This window comes from Emys orbicularis, chromosome 1 (assembly GCF_028017835.1).
Source record: "Emys orbicularis isolate rEmyOrb1 chromosome 1, rEmyOrb1.hap1, whole genome shotgun sequence".
Lineage (NCBI taxonomy): Eukaryota > Metazoa > Chordata > Testudines > Emydidae > Emys > Emys orbicularis.
In genome coordinates this window covers 123480592-123504798 of record NC_088683.1, presented here as the reverse complement: position 1 = coordinate 123504798, position 24207 = coordinate 123480592, and the positions used below count along the sequence as shown (strand labels likewise).

General features: G+C 40.7%; 1 protein-coding gene across 1 annotated transcript in view; it reads right to left on the bottom strand.

The window, feature by feature from the left end:
* Nucleotides 1–767: 767 nt before the first annotated feature.
* The window catches only part of AEBP2 (AE binding protein 2), an 87365-nt gene continuing 63925 nt past the window's right edge, over nucleotides 768–24207 (bottom strand). Inside the window, exons 6-8 of the mRNA XM_065404125.1 lie at nucleotides 13332–13399; nucleotides 4793–4906; nucleotides 768–2858 (exon numbers count right to left, since the gene is read on the bottom strand). Of these exons, the coding sequence (XP_065260197.1) occupies nucleotides 2828–2858; nucleotides 4793–4906; nucleotides 13332–13399 (213 nt within the window). The 3' untranslated portion in view covers nucleotides 768–2827. The remainder of the gene's footprint in view (nucleotides 2859–4792; nucleotides 4907–13331; nucleotides 13400–24207) is intronic.

The following is a 24207-nucleotide window of genomic DNA, read 5'->3' as shown; positions in this document are numbered from 1 at the left end:
GGGGGAACGCATCATAGTCATACTGCAGAAAGGCAGCAAATCTTCACAAATACAAAATGAGAAAATGCATTCTCTGACTGAACTATTTGGGTGGCTTCTCCCTTATGAAAAATGTCCTATAATAGATCTCTGAACAGAAGAACGCAAGTAAAAGTTATATATCTGGGTAATACCAATAAAAAGAGAACAGCTTGAATTACTCCAAACTGGAGAATTAATGTTATTCTTCAGAAATACTCTAAGTAACATTCAACAAGTCACTCAGACAGATGCGTGGAACTGCCATTGCGTGTGCCTGGTATACCTCTATCAAAGTTGGTATTTGTTTGGCGCAACAAATCAGTGGTACTTAATTCTTGCATCTGAAGCACAGACACAAAAAAATTAGATATATTTAGAACACGGATATGTGTAAGCATAAATCATTTCAGAAACTTTCTTCAAGCTAAAACAAAGCTAAAAAATTCACTTACCTTTTCGTTACCAGTGCAAACTCAGATTTAACTCTGTCTGTCCCCCTGCATTTTGGTTTTAAATGGAGTCTTCCCCCACCATGCCCTTCCGCCCCACCCCGGGCAACTGCTGCATCATTAGGAATCACAAAATGCTTTTCTCAAATGCAAGAAAAGACAATCACCGGTTGATTATTAATGGTTTACAGGTACAGTACAGGATTTATATCCAACAACTCTTAAGTGTGCATTCCATCATTTACAGAGGAACTAAAAAGATATTTAATTTATATTTCAGCTCTTTTAAAACCTTCATTGAATGGTTACAATTTGGAAGCTAACATGTGGTTATTTGCTTTGTTTTATTAGAAAAAATACTCAGGCAAGGTCTACAATCATCTGTCAATTATAGATGACTTACAAGGAACTCATGAAGCAATAAAATTAAAAAAATACAAATACAAACTATATCTGAAACACTTCTATTTGGCAATTTTATAACAAATTTTAAAAAAGAACCAAAGAGATTGTGGATTACTTTATAGGTACAGAATAAGCAGTAGATGAAGTGCTCAAGCAAAACAATTAAACAAAACACTGTACTTTTTTAAAAAATAAAGTCAGGTTGCTACAAATCTTATGAATAATACCCTTATTTATTAAACAACCAGTCCAGAACATCTTATATTAGTGGTGCTCTTAATCTGCACTTCATTTTGTTTGATAAGATTTTTCATGTATATAAGTAACATATTTAACCCGTTGGAGCCAAGCAAGTCTCTTGTGTCAGTACCAATGCAGAATGCATTCGTATTATATTAGGAAACACTTAACCCTGCAGCCAAAGGGTTAATTCTAAGTTTTATTCTATTTAATAAAATTTTAGTGTAAAAACTGCTGGTTTTTCGTTTCACTGTAGTAACGTGAAAATTCCTCCCCAATAAGGAAGACTAATTCTGCAGTTTGACTGCATATATCCACATATATTTTACATTAGTTCCTTCCAACAGCAAGGAAATGACTGATTTCACGTTCACTATCAGAAAGGAGTGCCATTATGGGTTCTGTTCATCCCTCAAAGATTTCTGGGAAGGATGTTCAATGTATTTTTGTTCTTACAACAGATATTAACAGTAGTACATAGTCCCTTAGGTATGCAAACGACTTTTTTTGTTGTTAGGAAGGTGCTTTTTTAAACATTTCTTCTGGCAGCGCTAGTGAATTACAATATCCTTCCATATTTTCTAACATAATATATACATTTTAACTTTCATGCCTCTAGAAAAACATCTACAGTACATTTCATAATATAAAAATATATTACAAATCTGCTGAATTATTTACAAGCAATGTCCTATTATCTATATGCAACATTTTTGTCTCCATACAAGACTAACAAGTTACACACATTTCTATTTCTGTAAGTTAAAAAAATCCATGATTTCTTGCTTATTAAGCAAGAAAGTGATTTTATTTTCCTTTTCAAAGCCAACTTTGGTGCATAAAGGTTGAATTTCTAGATGTTTTAAAAAAATATCATTTTCTTTACATCTAGAAAAGATTAGGCCAAATAAAAAAAACACATACTGTACAAGTGACAGTCTTAAAAGGTCAAAAAATTAAAATCAAACACCAATTTCACTAACTGCTTAACTGGAGGTTTTTCAAAAACCGTTCAGTAATAAAGATTACATAGAAGTAGACCTCATTAACATACAGTACTAGTCCTGAAAAAGGGGCAGACATACTGCAACACTCTTAACAACACCTTTCAGTCTTACTTGGATATATGAATTTAGAGTTGATTGGGAAAAACAAGCATTCCATTAACATTTGTTTAAACATCAATTAATGTCTCATAGTTTTTGTGAAAGGACGCACAAGTGTACAAATGACGACTGATCACTATACACCATACTCAGAAGGTAATAGGATAAAGCCTTGGTAGTTTGTTCATTCTCTGGTGAGTGTTAAACTCTTAGCAGCTTGTTAAGAGTTCTCCTGGGAACTGTGTAAGTTGTGATGGTTAGTTACTTCCTCTTTTCATCAAACTACTGTATATACTAACAAAAGAAAAGCAGCTTAAAGAAGCAAGCATGCAAAGCCTTTTAGTTGTTCCACTAAGTTGCCAGAAGAGTGTTTGCTCAGTCTCCCACTGTACCATTCCATGACAATGTGGATATACAGTAATATATTAATATATTCCACAGAAGCATCTACTTCATTCACAGAATGTTTACACTAAGCATAAATATTATCTAAGGATTTGAAAAAAAAGGATGGGGGTGGGTTGGGGGGCCTTGACTAATGTGCAACTTTATTTCTAATTCCATTGTCAGTGACTAAGACTGCAGGTGTCCCCAATTGCTTGGTTTTTACCTCTTCAACCTCTTCTGTGGCATTGTTCTGAAAAAGAAGAAGATACATTTATGGGTCAAGGTCATCTCAACAGCTGATTCAATATAGTTGTATATGGAGTACTTTGGAGTCATGATTATACACAATTTATTTTCATTAAATTTTATTCAAACTGAAATGTCATTTTAGAAATCCCATACTAGAATCCATTATATCAGCCTTTGTACTGAGACTAGTATCCCTTCAATAATTCTTCCCCCATTCAAGTTTTAGGCTCCAGTTTCAGTTCTTTGATCACACAATACTGTGAGGTTTCCAAAAGAGCAATATTTACCAATACACAATTCCAGGAGTTAAAATTCTAGAGTACAATTTATATAGTTCATGGGGGTATTTTAGTAGTTTTACTGGGGTATCTCTTAGCCCAAAAACATTACAGTTTCATTTGAAAGGATTATCATATCCATTTTCATGGAACTTGTAGAAAGTTGGCAAAAAATAAATTAATAAACAAACTGATCTATATGACATCAGTTAAATTCCATTTGGGCCATAAAATTACAAGTAACTAATACCTAAAGCAGGGAATAAAAACAGTTTGTGTTAAACATTTTAAAACAAGATACAGTCTAATTTTGCTCATCACACTTATGAATTATTAGTTCACATCAGTAATTCATATTCAAGTAAGTATTTTAAATACTTACATTTAGAGAGACAGCACATATAGCAAAATTAATTCTCTCCATACTCAAAATCCATTAATTTGATTAGTGAAGTAAATTGGCTATGAAGGTAAACTGAAAGGCTTAATACACATCCAGACCTCAGCTGAGTGTTCTGTGTATTGCTTTAGACGTTAGTGATGTCAAGAAACACAGGAACACTGAACTTTGATCATGGCAGGTAAATGAAAAACAACCAGATTTTCAAATTTTTTAAGTTTTGATAATTAATCCTACACATGTATCATCCTGTTATTGATTTGGGATCTTAATTTATTTAAAAAGAATTGAAAGCATTTCAGATTACCTTAAAAAAATTTTACACAAGATACAATTGTGGGCCTCTATAGGATTAAGTATAACACGCTAATACAGAGGAATAAAATAAGAAAATTATTAGAAATGTGATGATTAGAAGCCAATCTGAAGTCCTAAAAAAAACACACGTGAATGCTGCTTAAAGACATGTACTATCCCTCACCCCACCCCAAAGACTAAAGAATCTTGTATTAAAAAAATAATAGTACTTGTATACAAGTACAGGTTTCTAAGGCTATGTCTACACTACTGCGATAAGTCGACCTACGCTACGCAACTCCAGCTACGTGAATAATGTAGCTGGTGTCGACGTATCTTAGGTCAAGTTACCGCAGGGTCTACACCGCGGGGGGTCGACGGGAGAAACTCTCCCATCGACTTACCTTACTCTTCTCGTCGGGGTAGAGTACTGGGATCGACTGGAGAGCGATCTGCTGTCGATTTGGCAGGTCTTCACCAGACCTGCTAAATTGACCACCAGTGGATCGATCTCGGAGCGTCAGTCCCAGCTGTAGTGTAGACATAGCCAAAGTAATACTGCATGTACTACAGCTGAATGTAAAATATGAAAAGATAAATTTGGACTTTAAAAAAATTGGTATACAAACCAGTATGTGATCTTAACAGAAGTGATCTTTCAGGATTCCACTGTATGTACCTCCTTTACTAGAATTTCTGTACACCAAGCACAAAAAAGTAAAATACACTTGGTAAATACATACATTCCCTGTTTCTCAGTTACTAGAGTTCAGTTCAAGAAGTTAAGCAATTCTGAAAAGACTTAAAACCTCAGAACTTAACCCCTGTACACTGCAGGATTGATGTCCCCTGCACTGGGGTGCATCATGCATTAGCAATCTTGGCTTCTGGCATCAAAAAGTTAGGTGAGGCTTAAGACTTTATTGAAATAAAGTAAGAGGTTTAAAATTAGGAAGTTACCTGTATATGTTTGGGTCCAGAAGCAAGGCAGTATCTTTTGGTAGTTTTGATAAATGAACTACTTTAGTTTTTAATTGATGTCGTTCACTTTCATTTACCCACACATCAGGCAGACTATGAATAAATAAAATAAAAATTTTCAAAAAAGATCAACCCTTTTTCTCACCACAAAAGTATGTGGCAAACTAGCACTTATGAAGTATTTTAATATAATCCTCAAATTTCATGTACTAAAAATAGCATCATCACTGGGGTGGTAAAAAGACAGCAGAATTTTCATACATTCCTTACCTTTACAGTGCAAAAGAGACGCTAAGAATGGCTGAAGTTATAGTTACTTAGAAATACTGGATGAAAAAAATAAAATAATGGCCTTGCATTTTGAATTTCAGAATTTTGGCATTTTAAATGTAAAACAAAGAAAAGCACACAGTGACTTCTAACAAAAAAGAATAAATTCAACTTAAAGTCTCAAATCTAAAACAAAAATAGTATGTTTGATTTTTCAAGTATTAGATAATGATAGAATATTAAATGCCCTGAGCTTCACCCTGGACCAATGAACTTGCTAGTTATCTGCTTAATTTTCACAAAACTAAAGCTTACTTGACGTGCTCATCAAAATATGGATTTCCTGAGTCAAAATAATGAAGTAAAATGTATTAATTCTCTTTTTTGGATATACAGACAGCTAATTTCAAGCATGTTCAGTATCTAGTATTTCAACTGTTCTTAGGGTGAGATACAGTAGAACCTGGTTACTACACAAATTGAGAGGTAGTCCCAGTGCTGCGTATAGTGAGGCTCACGGGGAAGGGCTTGGGACAAAAAAAAAAAACACTGGCCCAGTTCCTAGTACTCAACAATGCTCTGAAACAAGACTAATCCACTTAAAACTGGCTTTTTCTTTTGCTGTTTAGGAAGTTGTGAGTGCTAAGGATTGTGACATGCACGGTATATGGAAGAATGCTGCATGGCCATATATGAACGCACTTTACAGAGAACATTGATGAAATGTAAAAAGAAGTTTCTATAAAATGTATTTTAGAAATAGGGAATATTAACTGTTCCTAAGGGAGCCTGTGGCACAGAAAATTTTGAAAAGAAAATTAGTCCTTTTGTAAGCCTAAGAGGCAATTTGAAACACTTAAGATGGAGAAAATACAGTAGAACAGATTCTTTTTCTGAACCCCAAAATCAATTGTAGTTTTTATTATTCCCTGTGTTTATTGGGAAGACATGCCATCTGGCGCTCTGTCCTGGCTCTTACCTACACCAGATAGTACAGAATGTTTATGGATTTACAACTAATATATTAAGTTAGCTACAAAAGGTGTAGTCCAAGATTATTGTGTCAGAACATACAAATTGACTGGCTTTCTTGAAAAAGTAAGGTAACAGTTCACTTCTGTTGAAACAGCAGAAGTATGCACATTACAGCATTCCTTTAAATGGACCAGAACTTCCACTCTTTACATTTACTTTAAATATCGGATTGTCTAACATATCTGAGTAACTTCTCTTCTGCACTGTACAATAGGTTCTAAAATGTTGTTCATTTCTTTAAATTGAAATATTGAAATTCAGCTTAACTCTAACAGTAAAATATTGCATTGAAAATTTAAATCATATTTATATTGATATCAGAACGTTTGTAGACCTGAAACTTTCAGGTATTAATTAATTAAGCAAATAACCTTTTATCTCCTCTACTGTAATAGGAGTAAGTATGTGTTACAGTACTGTTATAAATACTCTCATAACTTAGAATTCTATTACAAGATATTAAGTTCTATTTTTAATACATTCAGACTCACTCTTGCCCAATGAAATGGCAAGAACAGTACTTCTTAGTGGCAGCTGAAATATTTATAATACCCTTCCCATTCCTGGCTGAAAATTACTCAATCATCCTGCTCTTCTGTAGGTGGCAGCAGCAGCAGCAGAAAAAAAAGTGCCACAGGTAGTTACAACACCAAACCAAAATGCCAAGGACTCCAGGAAAGAAAGAAAAAATAACTTACCAGTAATCCTTCTTCTCTAAAGACAATAATTATAGTAGAGCCACACTGTTGGGTTCATGCTCTTGCACACAACCGGTTGGGATACTGAAAATCTGAGGTGTTAAAACCACCTCATCAGAACATGTGTTTGCCTACCTGCTTTTGAAGATCTAAGATATTTAGATTACATCTGCTCATCACAGTGGTATCTGCATCAATCTTCAGTTCTTATTTGATCTAAAGTATCACTGAAACTAAAAATATTCCCTTGCGCCAAGAGATGTTGGTTGAGTGAATGAATGCAGAGCTATTATATGCAATTATTCTCTATAAATGGAAATTCACTTATGATAGTGTCATGCTTGAAACCTGAAGTCCATGCCTAATTTCAAATTATATGATTGCTACAAAACTAGAGCTTTTTTGATAGACAGTACCACAGGGATTTTATTTGAAAGTCTCCAAAGAAGGATGCGCACATGCCACCTTACTGATGCAACCATTTAACTTTTCTGAATTTTAGCTCTGAAGTATTCCAGATCCAGTCATATGCAAGAGCATGGATGTGGACCTATTATAATTCTACTTACCTTTAGAAGAAAAAGTAGTAACTTCGTTAAAAAAACTTGTGGAAAACCCAGGGATTGCGCAACACTGGCTAAACTACACTCCTAATGGGTTTCCTAATAATATTAGAACAAGGTGGAAATAAAAAGATTATTCCACTTTTCCATATAATTAGGATTATAATATTTGCATACAAAAGAACTTTTCTTATTTGAAAGAGAGAGCTCTCATCATTATTTAAAGTAGAGTATTTTAGAAAAGTAAATCAATGATGTATGAAATATTTTATACTTACAACTTTCTATTTGCCTTAAACCTATTTGAGGAGGGTTGAAACTGTTGTCATTTGAAATCTGGCAGAAGGAGAAATTACTTACCTTGTACAGTAACTCGAGTTTTTTGAAATGTGTCCTCATCAGGACGTGTGAATGACTGTGCACTCTGGAATGAAGATCTTTCATCAGCAGTGGCCACAGGTCCGTGCATGCTTGTTCCCTAGATACCCTCATGCGCCAGTAAAAGGGCATATAGGAAGGGGTGAACCCACTGCCACTCTAGTTCCTTCTCAACCACAGAAGTCCAACAAGAGCCTCTCAAGGCAGAAGGGAAAGAGGGCCTGTAGTGGAGCACCCATAGGTAACTCACATCTCAAAGAGTCCAGTTACTGTACAAGGTAAGTAACCTCTCCTTTTTCAAGTAGCGTCCTTATGGGTGCTCCATGTCACAAAGACTCCTGAGCAGTACCTCCATCATAAAGGAGGGTGCTGAGGAGGTAGATTCATTACAGAATGTTGAACAGCCTCAGCTCTGGAAGCAATCACAAGAGCGTAGTGCAGGGTGAACATGTGTATCAAAGATCAGGGGGCTGCTCTGCAGAGGTCTGTGATGCATATGTTTCTCAGCATGGCAACTGGTAGAGTCAGCCAGTGGGAAGGGGATGAAACCCTGAGGCTTTAAGTTGGATCCTGCAATCCATTTGGGTAGTCTGAAGGGAAATCACCTGTACTTTCATGTTTTCTGCAATTGATAAAAAAATCTGGGTGAAGCTCTAAAGGGCCTAGTGCTAGCTAGATAAAAGGTAAGATCTTGTCTTACATACAGTATATGAAGGCTCACTTCTTCTCTTGAAGAGTTGGGCTTGGGATAAAGCAAACAGTAGGCGATTTTCTTGGCTGAGGTGGAATTCTGAGGAAACTTTAGGAAAGAAGCGAAGTCATGGATACAGTCACCTTGTTGTGATAGAACACCATGCACGGTGGGTAAGCTATCCAGGCCCCAACCTCCTGTGTCCTCCTGACCAAGGTGATGGGTATGAGGAATGGGGTTTTAACAGACAGATGGAAGAGGAAATAGTTCACCGTAGGTTCAAATGGGGGTTTCCTCAGTGCGGTGAGGACTAAATTGAGTTCCTGTGGTGGAGTTGGTTCTTTAATTGGAGGGAAGAAGTTTAAAGAGGTCTTTGAGAAACCTCATCATGGTTGGGTAGGTGAAGACTGAAAACCCCTCAATGAGGGAGGGAAGGCTGTTATAGCAACTAGGTGAACTTTAACTGAATGCAGGGGTAATCCTGTGATTTTTAAACTGAATAAGTAATTGAGAATGTGTGTCAGACGAGACTCAAGAGGAAGTATAGATCAGTGACTGTACCAAGTCTAGAAATGTATCCTCTTATGTAGGTTTTTTGCTATATTTAGATGCTTGAGCAGTAGGGGAGTCGGGATTAAACATATAGCAGTATGTGAGGCCAAGGAACTCTCAGGGCATCTCCCACTGAGTTCCACCTGTATCCTCCCCTCAAGCAGAATCATCTGCACTTCACATTGGATGGAGGGAAAGGGACAGGACCCTACTTGTCCTCGCCAGGGTTGGGTGTATCCCCTGCTAAAAGTTTTGCCAAGGTGAACCCTGGATGAAAGAGGCTCAACCGGGAACCCTGAATAGACACTTCTGAATCTGATAAGGAGTTATCTCCTGTGTCAACTGGAGGGGCAAATAGTGCCAGTTACCAGTGTTTGAGTGAGTACAGAGGCCTGAAATGGGTCCTTTAATTGCATCAGTACCAGACCCTGTTAATATTAAGATATCAGATAGTGTCCAGTTGATAGAAATGGAAATGAATATGTGTATCCGCAACAAGTTTATGAGAGATTGAAGACACTGACGGTACCAGGGGGCAAGACAACATTGAACACGGTAGTGGAGGTTAAGTAGGCTCCAGCAAGCGAGATGGTACCAGTGGGGAGCATCTCACAGTACCCCTCAGCAACAATGGCTCAGGCTCCTCCAGAATCTGAAGGTCCTCAAGGGTCAAAAGACTAGACAGTACCAGGGCCTCTGGATAGGAAACATCAGGAGTACCAGAGATGTCACTGAAGTACAACTGGTGCCTCCTTCATGTCTGGCTGCTGGAGGTAGTACTGACAATGATTTCGACTTGACTTGACTCCTTATGTCAGAGTCACAGAGTCCAGTGCAAATGTAGGTGCCACTTTAGATAGTTTACCTGATGGTTTCTCAGTACATGGCATGTTTTTTTCAGTCTGTGCTGTGGTCTTGGTGGGAGCCTCAATGGTTCCCATAACTAGTCACAAGGTCCCCTGCGACCGAGATTGAGGGTAACTTTTCTCTTTCTTTTCTCCCATTCTGGAGAAGGAAGCCTTCTCTTCTTCAATGGTTTAGATCAGCGGTTGTCAAACTGTGGGTCGTGACCCTGTTTTAATGGGGTTGCCAGGGCTGGCTTAGACTTTGCTGAGGCCTGGGGCCGAGGCCTGAGCCCCACCCCCCCGGGGCCGAAGCTGAAGCCCCAGGGCTTCAGCCCTGGGCATTGGAGCTCAGATTACAGCCCTGCCTGGGACCGAAGCCCTTAGGGCGCAGGGCTCGAGTGAGCTCAGGCTTTGGTCCCCACTCCTAGGGTCGTGTAGTAATTTTTGCTGTCAGAAGAGGGTCACAGTGCAATGAAGTTTGAGAACCCCCAGTTTAGATGGTTTCGAAGGGCCTGCAGGGTCTTTGCTTACTGCTAGTAGAGACGATCACCAGAGCTCTCTGAGGATCTAATGTACAAAGGGGGTGACTCAAATCCCATAGGTCTCAGGCAGCACTCCACTGACAGGCGTTTGAGCCTCTCCTTCCTCAATTTATTAGATCTGCTCTTAAATCCTGAGCTGATCTTAGATGGGGAGGGGATGTGAGATTCCCCAAGGCAATGGAACAGCTTGAACTGTCTCTGTGGGGGAAAGACCCATGGCAGGTCTGGCAGGCTTTAAAGCCCAGGGTCTTGGGCATAACAAACTCGAGGCCATGACCCAAAGACCTGAGAAAAAGCAAAGGCCCGAATCAGGCAAAGAAAGGGAAGGGGAAAACCCCCCTTTATAAAAGCACAAACTGTGCTAAACAAAAATGAAAAAAATAAAGACATTTTAGCAACAGGATAGCAAACCAAGAGGCTAGCTAGCAGATGCCGCGACACAGCCACAGGCGAATGAGAAGGAATTGGAGTGGCAGCAGGTCCATCCCTCCTGATATGACCTCATAAAAGAGCATGAGGATATCTAGGGCACAGTTGCGGACCCACGGGCACTGCTGATGAAAAATTTCATCACGTATCCTGACACGGAGTACGCACAAAAACACTACTCAAAGAACATTCAAAATCAAAAGACAAAGCAACCAAACACACTGAGAAAGCTTCAAATGCAGTGTAGCAGTTTGTTCTTAGGGTATGTCTACACAGAAAAGAAAAACCTGCAGCTGACCCATGCCAGCCAACTCAGGCTCGCAAGGTTCAGGCTGCGGGGCTGTTTCGTTGCTGTGTAGACTTCTGGGCTCGGCTGGAGCCCGAGCTCTATGACCCTGCAGGGTCAGAGGGTCCCAGAGCTCAGGCTCCAGCCCAAGTCCAGAAGTCTACACAGCAATGAAACAGCCCCGCAGCCCACATCAGCTCACACAGGCCAGTCACAGGTTTTTCTTTGCTGTGTAGACATACCCTCAGTGTGTCTTAGTTAAACAGGAGAATCCAAAATGGTAGCATTACACAATTTACAATTGAAGCGACAAAATGTAATGTTCCCATGGTAAATTTATTGCGAGATTGCAGCATTTGCTTTATGTATCTTGTAGTCCTGCTGTGTATTACCAATTACAACACTTATGTGTCCACTTTATGCAGTTTGTTGCTATTTCACTTTCCCAACACCTGACATACTGAGAATCAGATAAACCATAGTGACAGAACAATCACCATTTCATTATATATTCCTATACCGCAAAACCATCTGTAATTCTTAGGGCTGTCGATTAGTCACAGTTAACTCACGCGATTAACTCAAAAAAATTAATCGTGATTAATCGCACTGTTAAGCAATAGAATACCAATTGAAATTTATTAAATAATGTTGGATGTTTTTCTACATTTCCAAATATATTGATTTATATTACAACACAGAATACAAAGTTACAGGAGATAATGCTGCCTGCTTCTTATTTACAATGTCACCTGAAAGTGAGAACAGGCGTTCGCATGGCACTTTTGTAGCCAACGTTGCAAGATATTTACGTGCCAGATATGCTAACATTTGTATGCCCCTTCATGCTTCAGCCACCATTCCAGAGGACATACTTCCATGCTGATGATGCTCGTTAAAAAAAAATAGTGCGTTAATTAAATTTGTGACTGAACTCCTTGGGGGAGAATTGTATGTCTCCTGTTCTGTTTTACCCGGATTCTGCCATATATTTCATGTTCTAGCAGTCTCTGATAATTCAGCACAATTCATTTTAAGAACACTTTCACAGCAGATTTTACAAAACGCAAAGAAGGTACCAATGTGAGATTTCTAAAAATAGCTACAGCACTCGACCCAAGGTTTAAGAATCTGAAGTGCCATCCAAAATCTGAGAGGGATGAGGTGTGGAGCATGCTTTCGGAAGTCTTAAAAGAGCAACACTCCAATGAGGAAACTACAGAACCCGAACCACCAAAAAAAAGAAAATCAACCTTCTGCTGGTGGCATCTGACTCAGATGATGAAAATAAACATACATCGGTCCACTCTGCTTTGGATTGTTATCGCACAAAACCCATCATCAGCATGTACACCTGTCCTCTGGAATGGTGGTTGAAGCATGAAGGGACATATGACTCTTTAGCGCATCTGGCACGTAATTATCTTTGACGCCGGCTACAACAGTGCCATGCAAACACCTGTTCTCACTTTCAGGTGACACTACAAACAAGAAGCAGGCAGCATTATCTCCTGCAAATTGTAACCAAACTTATTTGTCTGAGAGATTGACTGAAGTGGGACTGAGTGGACTTGTACGCTCTAAAGTTTTACAATCTTTTATTTTTGAATACCTTTTTTTTTTGTATATAATTCTACATTTGTAAGTTCAACTTTCATGATAAAGAGATTGCACTACAGTACTTATATTAGATGAAATGAAAAATACTATTTCTTTTGTTTTTTACTGTGAAAATATTTGTAATCAAAAATAAATATAAAGTGAGCACTGTATACTTTGTATTCTGTGTTGTAATTGAAATGAATATATTTGAAAATGTAGAAAACATCCAAAAATATTTAAATAAATGGTATTCTATTGTTGTTTAATCGCTTGATAGCCCTAGTAATTCCACATTTCAATGATTAACGGCACTGGCTATTAACATTTACTCTGGCCCAATATAGCATGTACACCTGCTTATGGAAAAACAGAGTATTTTTTAAAAGTCATTTACATAGACAGTAATAATGGATCATCTCAATGACTTGGCAACTGAAAAAAATCAACTAGACAAAGGAAAAAGTTAATGACTGTTTTGTTCCAAACACCCAGGTTACTTTAAAAAAACCAATATTTTATACAGAAAATGTACTGTTAAATATTCAAAGAATAATAAAGGACAGCACATTAACTTGATTGTAAACACTTCCACATGCAAATGGTATAATTGAGAATGTATGTACTCACATGTCTTCTGGTGTCCAGTGAAGCAAGAGTTTTATTTTTCCAGACTCCTCTTTTCTTTTAGCTATTACCTGACATTAACAGTTAAAATAAACATTATTTAAAAATCACATCTGCAGAATATTTGCTCACATTTACATTCCCTTTCTAGGTTTTATCCCAATTGAAACAACTACTTAGGAAATAAAAATTGTTTCATCAAAGACAATGATAATTATATGCATAAGAAATCTATGTATAGAACTGCTCAAATAGTTCTTAGTAAGGTTGTAACCCTTTCATTTAAATTTCCCTTAATATTTCATATTTGACATAGCCAATAATCACTGAATGAAAATTCAGATGCATCTTGAAATTTTTTTAAATTAAAGATTTTTTTTAAAATCAGTCAAGATTTTGAAAAGTTATTTCAAAACTGAAATTATTGAATAAGATCCACAAATTTTATATATAGTTACAAATATGCATGTGATGCTTTATGAAATACCTAAGGAGACAAAGCTACTGCCTGATGGAGCTTACAATCTCATTCTAACATTACATCCAAAACCTAATGTTCCTTTAATGTATTTAGATTGCAGAATAAATCACTCAAAAGTTAGGAAATGCTACATTTATGGATGCCTGTGCAATCTTAATTCTTCCCCCTTGTACATACAAACTGTTACTCCTGGGGGAATTCTGAGATCATTGTGCAATTCAGAATTTTGCAGAAATTAACGTGTGCGCAGAATTTCCTTTCCCCACAGAAATGGGCTGCAGTGCTGCTAGCCGCCACTAGGGGCCACTGGACTCTGCAGAGCCCAGCTTGCAATAGAAGACAATGCTGGGGGAGAGGGAGCTAGAGCAGTGGTTCTCAAACTTCTGTACTGGTGACCCCTCCACGTAGCAAGCCTCTGAGTGAGACCCCCTTTGTAAATTAAAAACACTTTTTTATATATTTAACACCATTATAAATGCTGGAGGCAAAGCAGTGTTTGGGGTGGAGGCTGACAACTTATGACCCCCCCATGTAATAACTTCGCAACCCCCTGAGGGGTCGCGACTCCCGACCCCCAGTTTGAGAACCCCTGAGCTAGAGGGTTCCTGGCAGCTGCAGTTCCCAGCATGCCCTGAGGGAAGGAGAGGGCGGCACATAGGAAACTCCATGGCAAAGGTGGACTCCGCAGCTAGGCTCTGCGGAGGGTGAGGTGGTGTGGGTATCTGGGCTGGGGGGCCCCATGGTTGGGGTCTGGGGAGGATGGGGTTTGGGTGTATTAGTTGGAGGGGGCCCCCCCAGGTGGGCTTGGGGGTGTGTGGAGGGGTTGTGGGTATCTGACCCCCTCCCGGCTGGAGTGGGGGTGGAAAGGGCCAGAGAAACAGGAATCAGGTTGTCATAGGGCTTTCTTTAACTCTCTACTCTTGGGGGAATTTGTGTGTGTCTGTCTGTATTGTTACAGACATACTTACTGACAGGTATTTTGAAATAAATTACCAAAATATTGAAATGGGTGTGATTATGTAGTGTTAGTTTGACAAACAAAATTTGCAGAATTTTTAATTTTTTGGGCACACAATTTTTATTTTTTTGGCGCAGAACGCCCCCAGGAGTAAAGTGTTCTCTGAATGAGGAAGGGGCCCTATAGAAAAAAAAGTATATGATTCATGTGATTAAAGGCGCTCTCTCTCTCTCTATATATATATATATTGTGTATATACACGTGTGTGTGTGTGTACATACACACACAAAAGTGTATATACACAAATTAAGGTTGCACAGGGTGCCAGCTCCCCGAATAGTAACAGCCAAGACATTTCAAATGTGGAAGACATGGAACAGAAATATTAAAACAGAAAATGTTTCTCCCCACAATGGGTTTTTAGGAGAAAATGAAACTGTGTTTTTACAATTCAGACTAACTTACAGTATGACAGCATACCACAAATTCTTGGAAGAAATTCAATTGACTCACTGTTCTACAGAGGATCATAAAATTAATTATTTGCAAACAAACCATTCTCTATTCTGCTGGTACTGGAGAGCACTTGCAAATCTATTCCCACAAAATAAATCCTTACAGTCAAGGGCCAGATTTTTAAATATGGGATCCTATACTTAGGCTTCTAAGTCTTGGCCAAGATTTAAATAAAACATAGTGAAATCTAAGCATTAAAAAAGCTACGTAAAATATAAGTTAATATAGTTAGTTTACACATGTAGTGTATTTTCCTTAACACCGATGTGTTAATACTCACATTAAACTTTTGAATAACCTACAATCCAGGGTGGGCTGCTTGCTTTCCCATGTACTGGACTATTCTTTGGCTCACCAATGCTGGACCTAACACTTATATATTGCGCACGCACACACTGTCAAAGAGCTGTACAAACATTAATCCTAACAACTCCTGTACATCTATGAATGCATGGCAGTCCATCAAATCTGTGATAGAGACTATAAAGCCTGTAACACTGCCAATTCAGAGTATGTCAGATCCACAGATTACTGCTGAGCTTTTAAAGGTAAGTGCACTTGTTCTGCAAATGACCTTTGCAAAATGTGCAGGACTAAACTCTAATGTCAAGAAGTTATGTAGATGTTTGAGGATGATGTTCATAAGCTGTGCCAGAACTGAAGCCGTTCCCATGTTACCATACCCAAGCAACTAATGCCCAAGCTATCCTCTCCAAACTAGCCCTATCCATGACATATTTTCCAGGACTCTATAATAAAATAAGTTGGATGTCTGTAGGCCAAGATACCTGAAAAAATATGACCTGACCAAAACATTTAAAAAAAACTGGAAACACTATTTTGGAAGTGTCACACTTCACATGACTTGTCAAATGCCCCTGGAATCTAATAAAAAAAGATCTGCCTTTGCTCAAAGACCTAATCTGAAGGACAAAAGAATTTCTTAAAAAATAATATAGAAGTGAGGCAATGGGAGAGTGGGGGGGGGAATCAGTTTCAGGACTGAAAGTTGATTGTGACAACTATAGAGAGAATGGCATCTTCGCTTAATGAGAGACTAAATCCTTTGTATTCTTGGATACAAAAATTGTGCAATTAAGCCAGTATTCACCACAGTGGAAGATGTTACTAATCACCCAGACACTGATGCTAAACTTCTTTTAATCACTTTGCAAGACAGGAAGAGTCACACAGAGTAACAAAATGAAACAGATCAAAGAAAAGATTGTTTTCATTGTGGCAGACAGCAGGAGTACATAGAAATTGCTGGTTGCAGATGCAAGCATACATGTCAGAATTCTGCAGCTACAAAATTGCAAAGGGACAACCATCCAGCACAGGCCATTAAATTCCATTGAAGTGATCTTGCTGTCCCAAATAAGCCCTGCTTGTTGAAATCAAACTATTGATAGAAATTTGTTTACTTAATTGATACTGTTATGTAACAATTTTGCATGTTTTCAGACACTAAGGAATGAGCAGGCACAAGAAAGTGGAATTTTTCAAGTAGCAAATTAACCTTTCTTTGATACTGAACCTTTCAAATGACAACTATTTTTCACTTCATGCAAATCACCGGCAATACATTTGGAAGTGGAGACCCAGGCACTCGGATTCTGTTACAATCCTGCTGACACTATGAATTCAGAGAACTGACCTACCTTTTGAGTGGTCTATATGCAGCCATTCTAGAAAGTAATAGGATTGACTCATTCATCAATATCATGCCAGCAATAGAACAGGGGGAAAAAAATTACAGAGTAATCAAGTCTCCAGATATGCCAATACCCCAGGCATGTGCAGTCAGGTTCATAACAAAAGGCTGACTTGATTCAGTTTCATATCCCCTTTCCTTTAAGCTGATTTGACAGAAAGCATGCACGCTTTCAGAATAAGCTTGAACTGTTTTCTTCTAGTACACTTAGGCTGATGACATGGTGCTTATCCGTGGATAAGAACACTGACAGTTACCTGTCACTTGAATTGATTTAATTAGATTTCACCTTCACTACAAAACAGGAATTAGTCTTCTTGCCAGGCAAAGCTTTTCTGTATAATTTTGTTATATAAAAAAAAGTCTACTCTTTAATTATGCTTGCTTTTAAGTTACCAATGGACATTTAAAGACAGAAGACAAAACGGGGTGATTTCATTTACCAAAAGAAAAGCCCATCATACAAATCATACATAAAACTAAATTTAACTATACCGAGGCCTGGTCTACATTACAGAACAAGGTCGATGCAAAACAGCTTATATCAACCTAAGTGTCTAAACCAGTGGTTCTCAACCCACAGCCCATTTGTGGCCCAAATCAGCAACAACGGCAGCCCATGTGACATCCTCAGTGCCATACAGGTAGGATATATATTGTGTGGATGTGGTCCATGTTACACGAACAGAGCTGCATATGCGGCCCACAATGGTAAATAGGTTGAGAACCACTGGTCTACACTAACATTTTGCTCCGCTGACCTAACTGCCCTGCTGTGCTGACTTAACACTGTTGCTTACATTGACTGTTACAGGCTTTAACAAGCCATCCCACAATGCCCCACACTGACAGTACAATCGGTACAAGCACTCCTGGTCAGGACATGCACCGCTTACACAAGGAGCAAAGTGTAGACATGCACCAGCGATGTAATTAGTGTGGCAGCTGTATGCCGAAGTAAGTTAGGTCAAGTTAATTTTGTAGTGTAGACATGCCTCAAGGTATCAAACAAAATATAGAATTGAGATCTACTAGAATGTTTGTGTATTTTTCTCTCCTTATTTGTACCTTCAAAAACTCATCTACAGCTGCTTTTAATAATCACACTAACTTACAAATTTTCAAATATGTATAATTGCCTAATATACAGTTAAGCTTTCCAAGCATTCTGCCTCTGAAGTAGTCTTTCATCACCTGAGATTCCAGCGCTGGCGTCTGCTTCACTAGTTTTTTAATTAAAGAGATATGAGGATTTTTGAAAAAAATGGGCTTATTATTCAATCAATTTGCTTAAAGACAGAAAAACACTGCTGTTGGCTAGAAATCCACAATAATGAACAAATGTGTTAGACACACATGATATAAAGTCAAGGATATAGAAAAGTATTGGCCTCTGAGGACATTTTAAATGCAGTTTTTATTTCCATAGAAATAAAAAAATTAATTAATTATACCATACACATTATTTATAACTGTGTTTTTTAGGAAATATTTCACCTTTGGCTTCTTTAACAAGAAAATAATTGCATAAAAGAACAGTGTCTGAGACGAACTAGCACTGCAACAAGTTCATACAGCGATGGGCATACAAAGGTTATACTGGTAAGTCATCTTCTACTAAGGGAGGTAGCAATTATTGACAAATTACTATTAAATTGTCAAAAACTAGACGCTTCCTATACTTTTGCACAAAAATATGGGAAATTATCCCATCAATGGGAGAGAACAAGCAGGAAGTAGTAATACTGAGAGATCGAGCATGACCGCAGTCAGGAAATTAAGATGTTTGCAGTGCAATATGGCAGCGACAGTTCACAGACATGTAGATTGCAACACAGCTCTGCCGAACCTAGCATCGTCCCAGGCCTGCTGAGTGATGGCTCAGGAGAGGGCATGAACATGTGCACCGAGGACCATGTCGCGGCTTGACAGATGTCCTGGATCAGGAAGTGTGCCAGGAAGGCCGCCGAAGATGCCTGCGCTCTGGTCGAGTGAGCTCTGACGATCGGCGGTGGAGGGACTCCCGCCAACTCAAAGCAGGTGCGAATGCAAGAGGTGATCCAGTTAGAAATCCTCAGCCCTTCATTCTATCAGCTGTAGAGATGAAAAGCTGAGTCAACTTACGGAAAGGCTTTGTCCCATCTAGGTAGAAAGCCAGGGCCCTTCTTAAGTCCAAAGCGTGAAGGTGCCTCTCTTCACCAGTCTCATGGGGTTTGGGGCAGAAGACTGGAAAAAAGATGTCCTGGCTCATGTGGAAAATAGACACCACCTTGGGAAGGAAGACCGGGTGGGGCCAGAGCTGAACCTTGTCCTTATAGAAGACCGTGTACAGCGGTTCTGAGGTCAGGTCTCGCAGCTCGGCGACTCGCCTCACCGACGTCACTGCCACCAGGAAAGCTACCTTCCACGATAGGTGAGACAGGGAGCATGAGACCAAAGGCTCAAAGGGCGGACCCGTGAGCCTGGACAGAACCAAATTGAGATCCCAATGAGGGACTGGGGATCGAACTTGTGGAAAAAGTCTCTCAAGACCTCTGAGGAACCTGACCATCATGTCATGGGAGAACACCGTCTGCCCCTGGATTGGCGGATGAAAGGCGAAAATGGCCAGCAGATGCATCCTGATAGAGGAGTGCGCCAGGCCCTGATTCCTCAAATGAAGCAGGGAGTCTAAGATCGACTGCACCGAAGAATGCGAAGGGGAGATGCCCCATTTGGCCGCCCAGTGGGAGAACCTCATCCACCACTTTGCCAGGTAAATAGGTCTAGTCGAGGGCTTTCTACTCTCAAGGAGGACCTTCTGGACCACTTCCGAACAGGCCCGTTCCTCAGGGTTTAGCCACGCAACATCCAAGCCGTGAGGTGGAGGGACGCGAGGTTGGGGTGCAAGAGGTGGCCGTGATCCTGTGACAGCAGGTCCAGTCAGTTCATCAGGGGCCACTGAGGGATCACTGCTAGGCTCAACAGCGTCCCAAACCAGTGCTGGCCACACCAGGGCGATCATGATAACCTGAGCCTTGTCTCTCTTGATTTTCGCTAGGACCTTGCTGATGAGCAGAATCGGAGGGAACGCGAACGTCAGGCTTCCTGCCATGGCAGGAGGAAGTTGGTCCAATAAAAAGATATTACCTCATCCACCTTGTCTCTCTGAGAAGGAACCACATTGATTTGAAAATTGTTTGACAGTAGATGCTGTCAAAAGATAAATGTTTAGCAAAACTGTATGGTGGTGTGTAATGAGGAGGTGTGGTCTCCCTCAGAGAGGGACCAGGAAGGACCACAACCCGCCCCTTGGGCTGCAGAGCCAGGAAAGCCATGCCTACCTCGCCGGAAGCTGAGGGGCGGGACAGGAAGAGGAAGTACAAAAGGCAAGCCCTGCAGCTCAGTTGGGCTGGAGCTGCCAAGAGAGACAGAGACTTCTCCCCTGCCTCCAGAGTGGGACGTTGAGGAGGAGCTCCCAGGGCTGCCGCCTGAGGACTGGCCAGAGTTCCCAAGGCTGGCACCTGACAGATGCCAAGGAGCTGCCCCGATGACTGGCCAGAGCTCCCAGGGCTGCTGGCCGACCAAGGCATCGACAAGCGGCTCGAGCTACCGCTGATCACCGATCCTAGGGAGATGGAGGACACCTACAGCACGGAGGTACCTACCTCCCCAGCATTTGGAAGTAGCCTGGGGAAACTAGACGACAGTCTGGTTGGACCTTGGCCTGATACTAGGTGGGCATGTTGCGGGTGGATCCCCGCTGACCCAGTGGCAGACCACTCGGCCACCGTTAGGGCCCTGGGCTGGGACTGGTGGAGTAGGGTGGGGGGGTCCCCCTGCGACCCCACTCCTGGGGTGGCAGCCTCCCCGCATTAGGCCAGGAGGCCAATGTTTGGTGCTCACCCCTGCCTGAGCCCCGAGACTGCCTTACCACTCTGTCCTGGTTGCAGGCCAGAGCCCCTAAATGCTTGCTGCCCTGCCCCAGGGTCTGGGCTTACAGACTGTGTTACTGTGTCCTCATTGCAGATTGGAGCCCCTAATTGTTGGTGCCATGCCCTGCCTGAGGGCCAGGGTTCATAGACTCGCCATTGCCCTGCCCAGATCAAGCAGACTGAGCTCTAAAGACTGCTAATACCCACTAATTGACTGCAGTGCTAAGGGCTCAACAGCCTCGGAGAAAGACCAGGAGGGACGGCCACGCAGGCTTACACGAGGTATGTTAGGGAACAAAGCAAAAAGTACACATGCCACTGGGTGCACAGAAACAGAGGCTTGGACTTCTGGACGGAAGCGCCACACAGACAACTCATTCAGAACTTCAGGGGTTGAATTTGAAGGATCAGCAGCTAGCTCCTGGGAAAAGGAAGAAGGTTAGTGAGTTAGCTCCTGTGAGGAGAAGCAGCACTGATGGGCTTTTATAAGCTTAGGCTGTCTTCAGTGGAGTATGAAGTAGAAAGGTTACTGAATTTGTTTTGTTAGTATTATGTTTTACTCTTGTTAAATAAGTTTTGTGTTTTGTCAAACCCAGGGATTGCAGGTGTAGTCTATCAGTGAGCTTTGAAGAGATCTGCAGGCTCCTCAAAAGAATTAAGAAAAGCAGCCAGCAAGGCTCGAGGAACAGGCAAGTTCCTAAGATTACCTTAGACCTTAGTCCATCCCATGCTTTGCTGCACATTGGGCTACCCACATTTGCTATCCTTTCCTGTCAACTGCCCTTCTCTCCAAATCTTCCCTAAGAAGATTAGAGGGGCAAAAAGGATGCACTGATGTTGCACAGGTGCTTAATAAGGTGTGCACCGAGGAAGGGGCAGGTCATGATAAAGAACCTAACTGTTGGTTTATTTTTAAAGTGGAAGGCTTTAAGGAACAGAGGATCAACTCTAGTCAGAATTGCACGTGAACAGAAGTGATCAACGCAAGAAACCAGGACCTCAATAGAGGAAAGAAGTACCCCTCTAGAATTAACAGCAACTTCAACTGAATAGGCTCAAGGTCAAGTTGCTGATTATTTTATAATGGAGAAGTTAATGACGACTAACCATTACAGATTAGTACATAGTTATAACATGCAATTAGATATATACTTATGAAAGGTGTATTTTATGGGTTTTCCAAGACAGAAATTCTAAATCCAATTCACTCTTTAATTTTTTTTCTTGTAACTTGTATCATTAGCTTCTCTTACCCTTACAGAACATGGATTACTTGGTATCCTAAAAAGAGAACTGAATAACTAGTTTGACAGGGATGACGGATTCTCTAGTCACACTTTAAGTAAGAACACTTTTGTCCCCTAAATTTACACACTAAACTGACCAGAACTTTCCCTGAAAGATAGAAACCTCTAAAATTTTGAAAAGTCAAGTTAAAATAGATTACCCAAACAGCTACAGAACCTCATCTATCAAAAATAGTGCTGCACTAGAAGTTAGTAATTCTGACTCTCCCATGGATCTAATTTGGAGAGGACCAGAGTCACAAGTAGTGCTCATTTCATGGTGAAAACCATAAATATATGGACAGTCAGTATGCAAACCAGCCACTGTAATATTAGCAACTAGAATATTATGGCCCCTGTTTGCAAAAGCCACAATATAACTGAAATAGTAGAAGCTAGCTTTGCTGTCACCATACTGCTGTGAAGACTCAAAGGTCCTCTAAAAAAAAGCATTATTTTTAAAACTAAATTTATTCAACTCATGTGAAATATTTTATTTTTAAGTGTACAGTTCACCCTGTTGTAAAATAAAACATTTTATTAGGTACGAGATGGTAATTTTAAGTGGGTGAGTTATGTATAGTACTATTTCTTTTTAAAAAGTCATATACCTTTCTTATAAAATACTTACACCGTATACAGGAATCTAGTTGCAGAGGGAAACTGAATTACAGTATATCTACTTTTACAGCACTGATCATCTGATAGTCTTTCTAGTTAGGAATCAGAAAGGTTAATTATAGATAAACGGTAATCTGCTGACCTCTTCTGGAAAGCAGAAAAATCCCACCTTCAAAAACAAAAAAAAATTGGCAACAACTTAACTTCCTGCATTCCATAGCAACTACATTATTGATTTCACATTTTTAAACATATTTGGAATGGTCTCTCATAAGTGGAACCAGCAAGAAACAGAACTCTGAAATAAACCCAGAATAAGATATAGTAATCATTTTTATACTTCTAACTTGCCTGCAGTGAAAATAAAAATACCCAAAGAGATGGGAAAATAGTATATATATGGTGGTGTTCAAAGGAGAAGTTTCACAAAGCTTTAGTTGAAAAGTCTATTGGAAGCCAGAAATCTCTCTTGTGGGAGAAGTGGGTCAGCCTTCAAATATTCCAAAATAAAGTAATCCTATCAATTTCAAAGCTAATCATAAATAGAAAAAGTATCATCTTGAGCAGGCCTGCACAACTCGTAAAGCGGCGAGGGCCATATTACTCCAAAGAAAACAGCTGAGGGCCGAAACCTCCCGGCCCCGCGGGTTCCCCCCACTCGCTAGTTTCCCAATACACACAGATTTCTCCTCCCTCCCTCCCAGTGCCCTTCCCCACAGCCCCACCACCACAACTAAACAATGCCCCACACAGACCCCCCAGTGCCCTGACACACACAGATCTCCCTCACTGCCCAGCACCCCCCAACAGGCCCCCACTGCCTAGCACCCCAAAACACACAAACCTCCCCCACTGCCCAGCGCCCTCCACACCCTCACAGCCCAGCACCCCCCGCACATCTCCCAGACACTCACTCCACCACACCCTTCCCCCTTCCCTGGCCGCACTCACCAGCCCTGCTGGGAGGTCTCTGTCTCCTAGGGTGAGAGCGGCAAGGGGAGTCTCCAGTGGTGAGCGGGAGCCGGTTCGCACCGGTTCGCGGGAACCAGTTGTTAAATTTAGAAGCCCTTTTAGAACCAGTTGTCCTGCGCGGGACAACCGGTTCTAAAAGGGCTTCTAAATTTAACAACCGGTAAGTTGAAGTGACCAGGACCGTAGCTGGGGGGGAGCAGAGGGAGCGGCTGCTCCCCCGGAGCACATTATCCAAAAGTGGCGCCTTAGGAGCCGACCCCATGGGTGCTTCAGCTCTCCGCCCCGCTCCCCGGCCCCAGCTCACCTCCGCTCCGCCTCCGCCTCTGAACACTCTGCCCCGCTTCTCCCCATCCCCCCCCCCCCGCTTCCCGCGAATCAGCTGTTCGCGCGGGAAGCCTGGGAGGGCAGAGAAGCAAG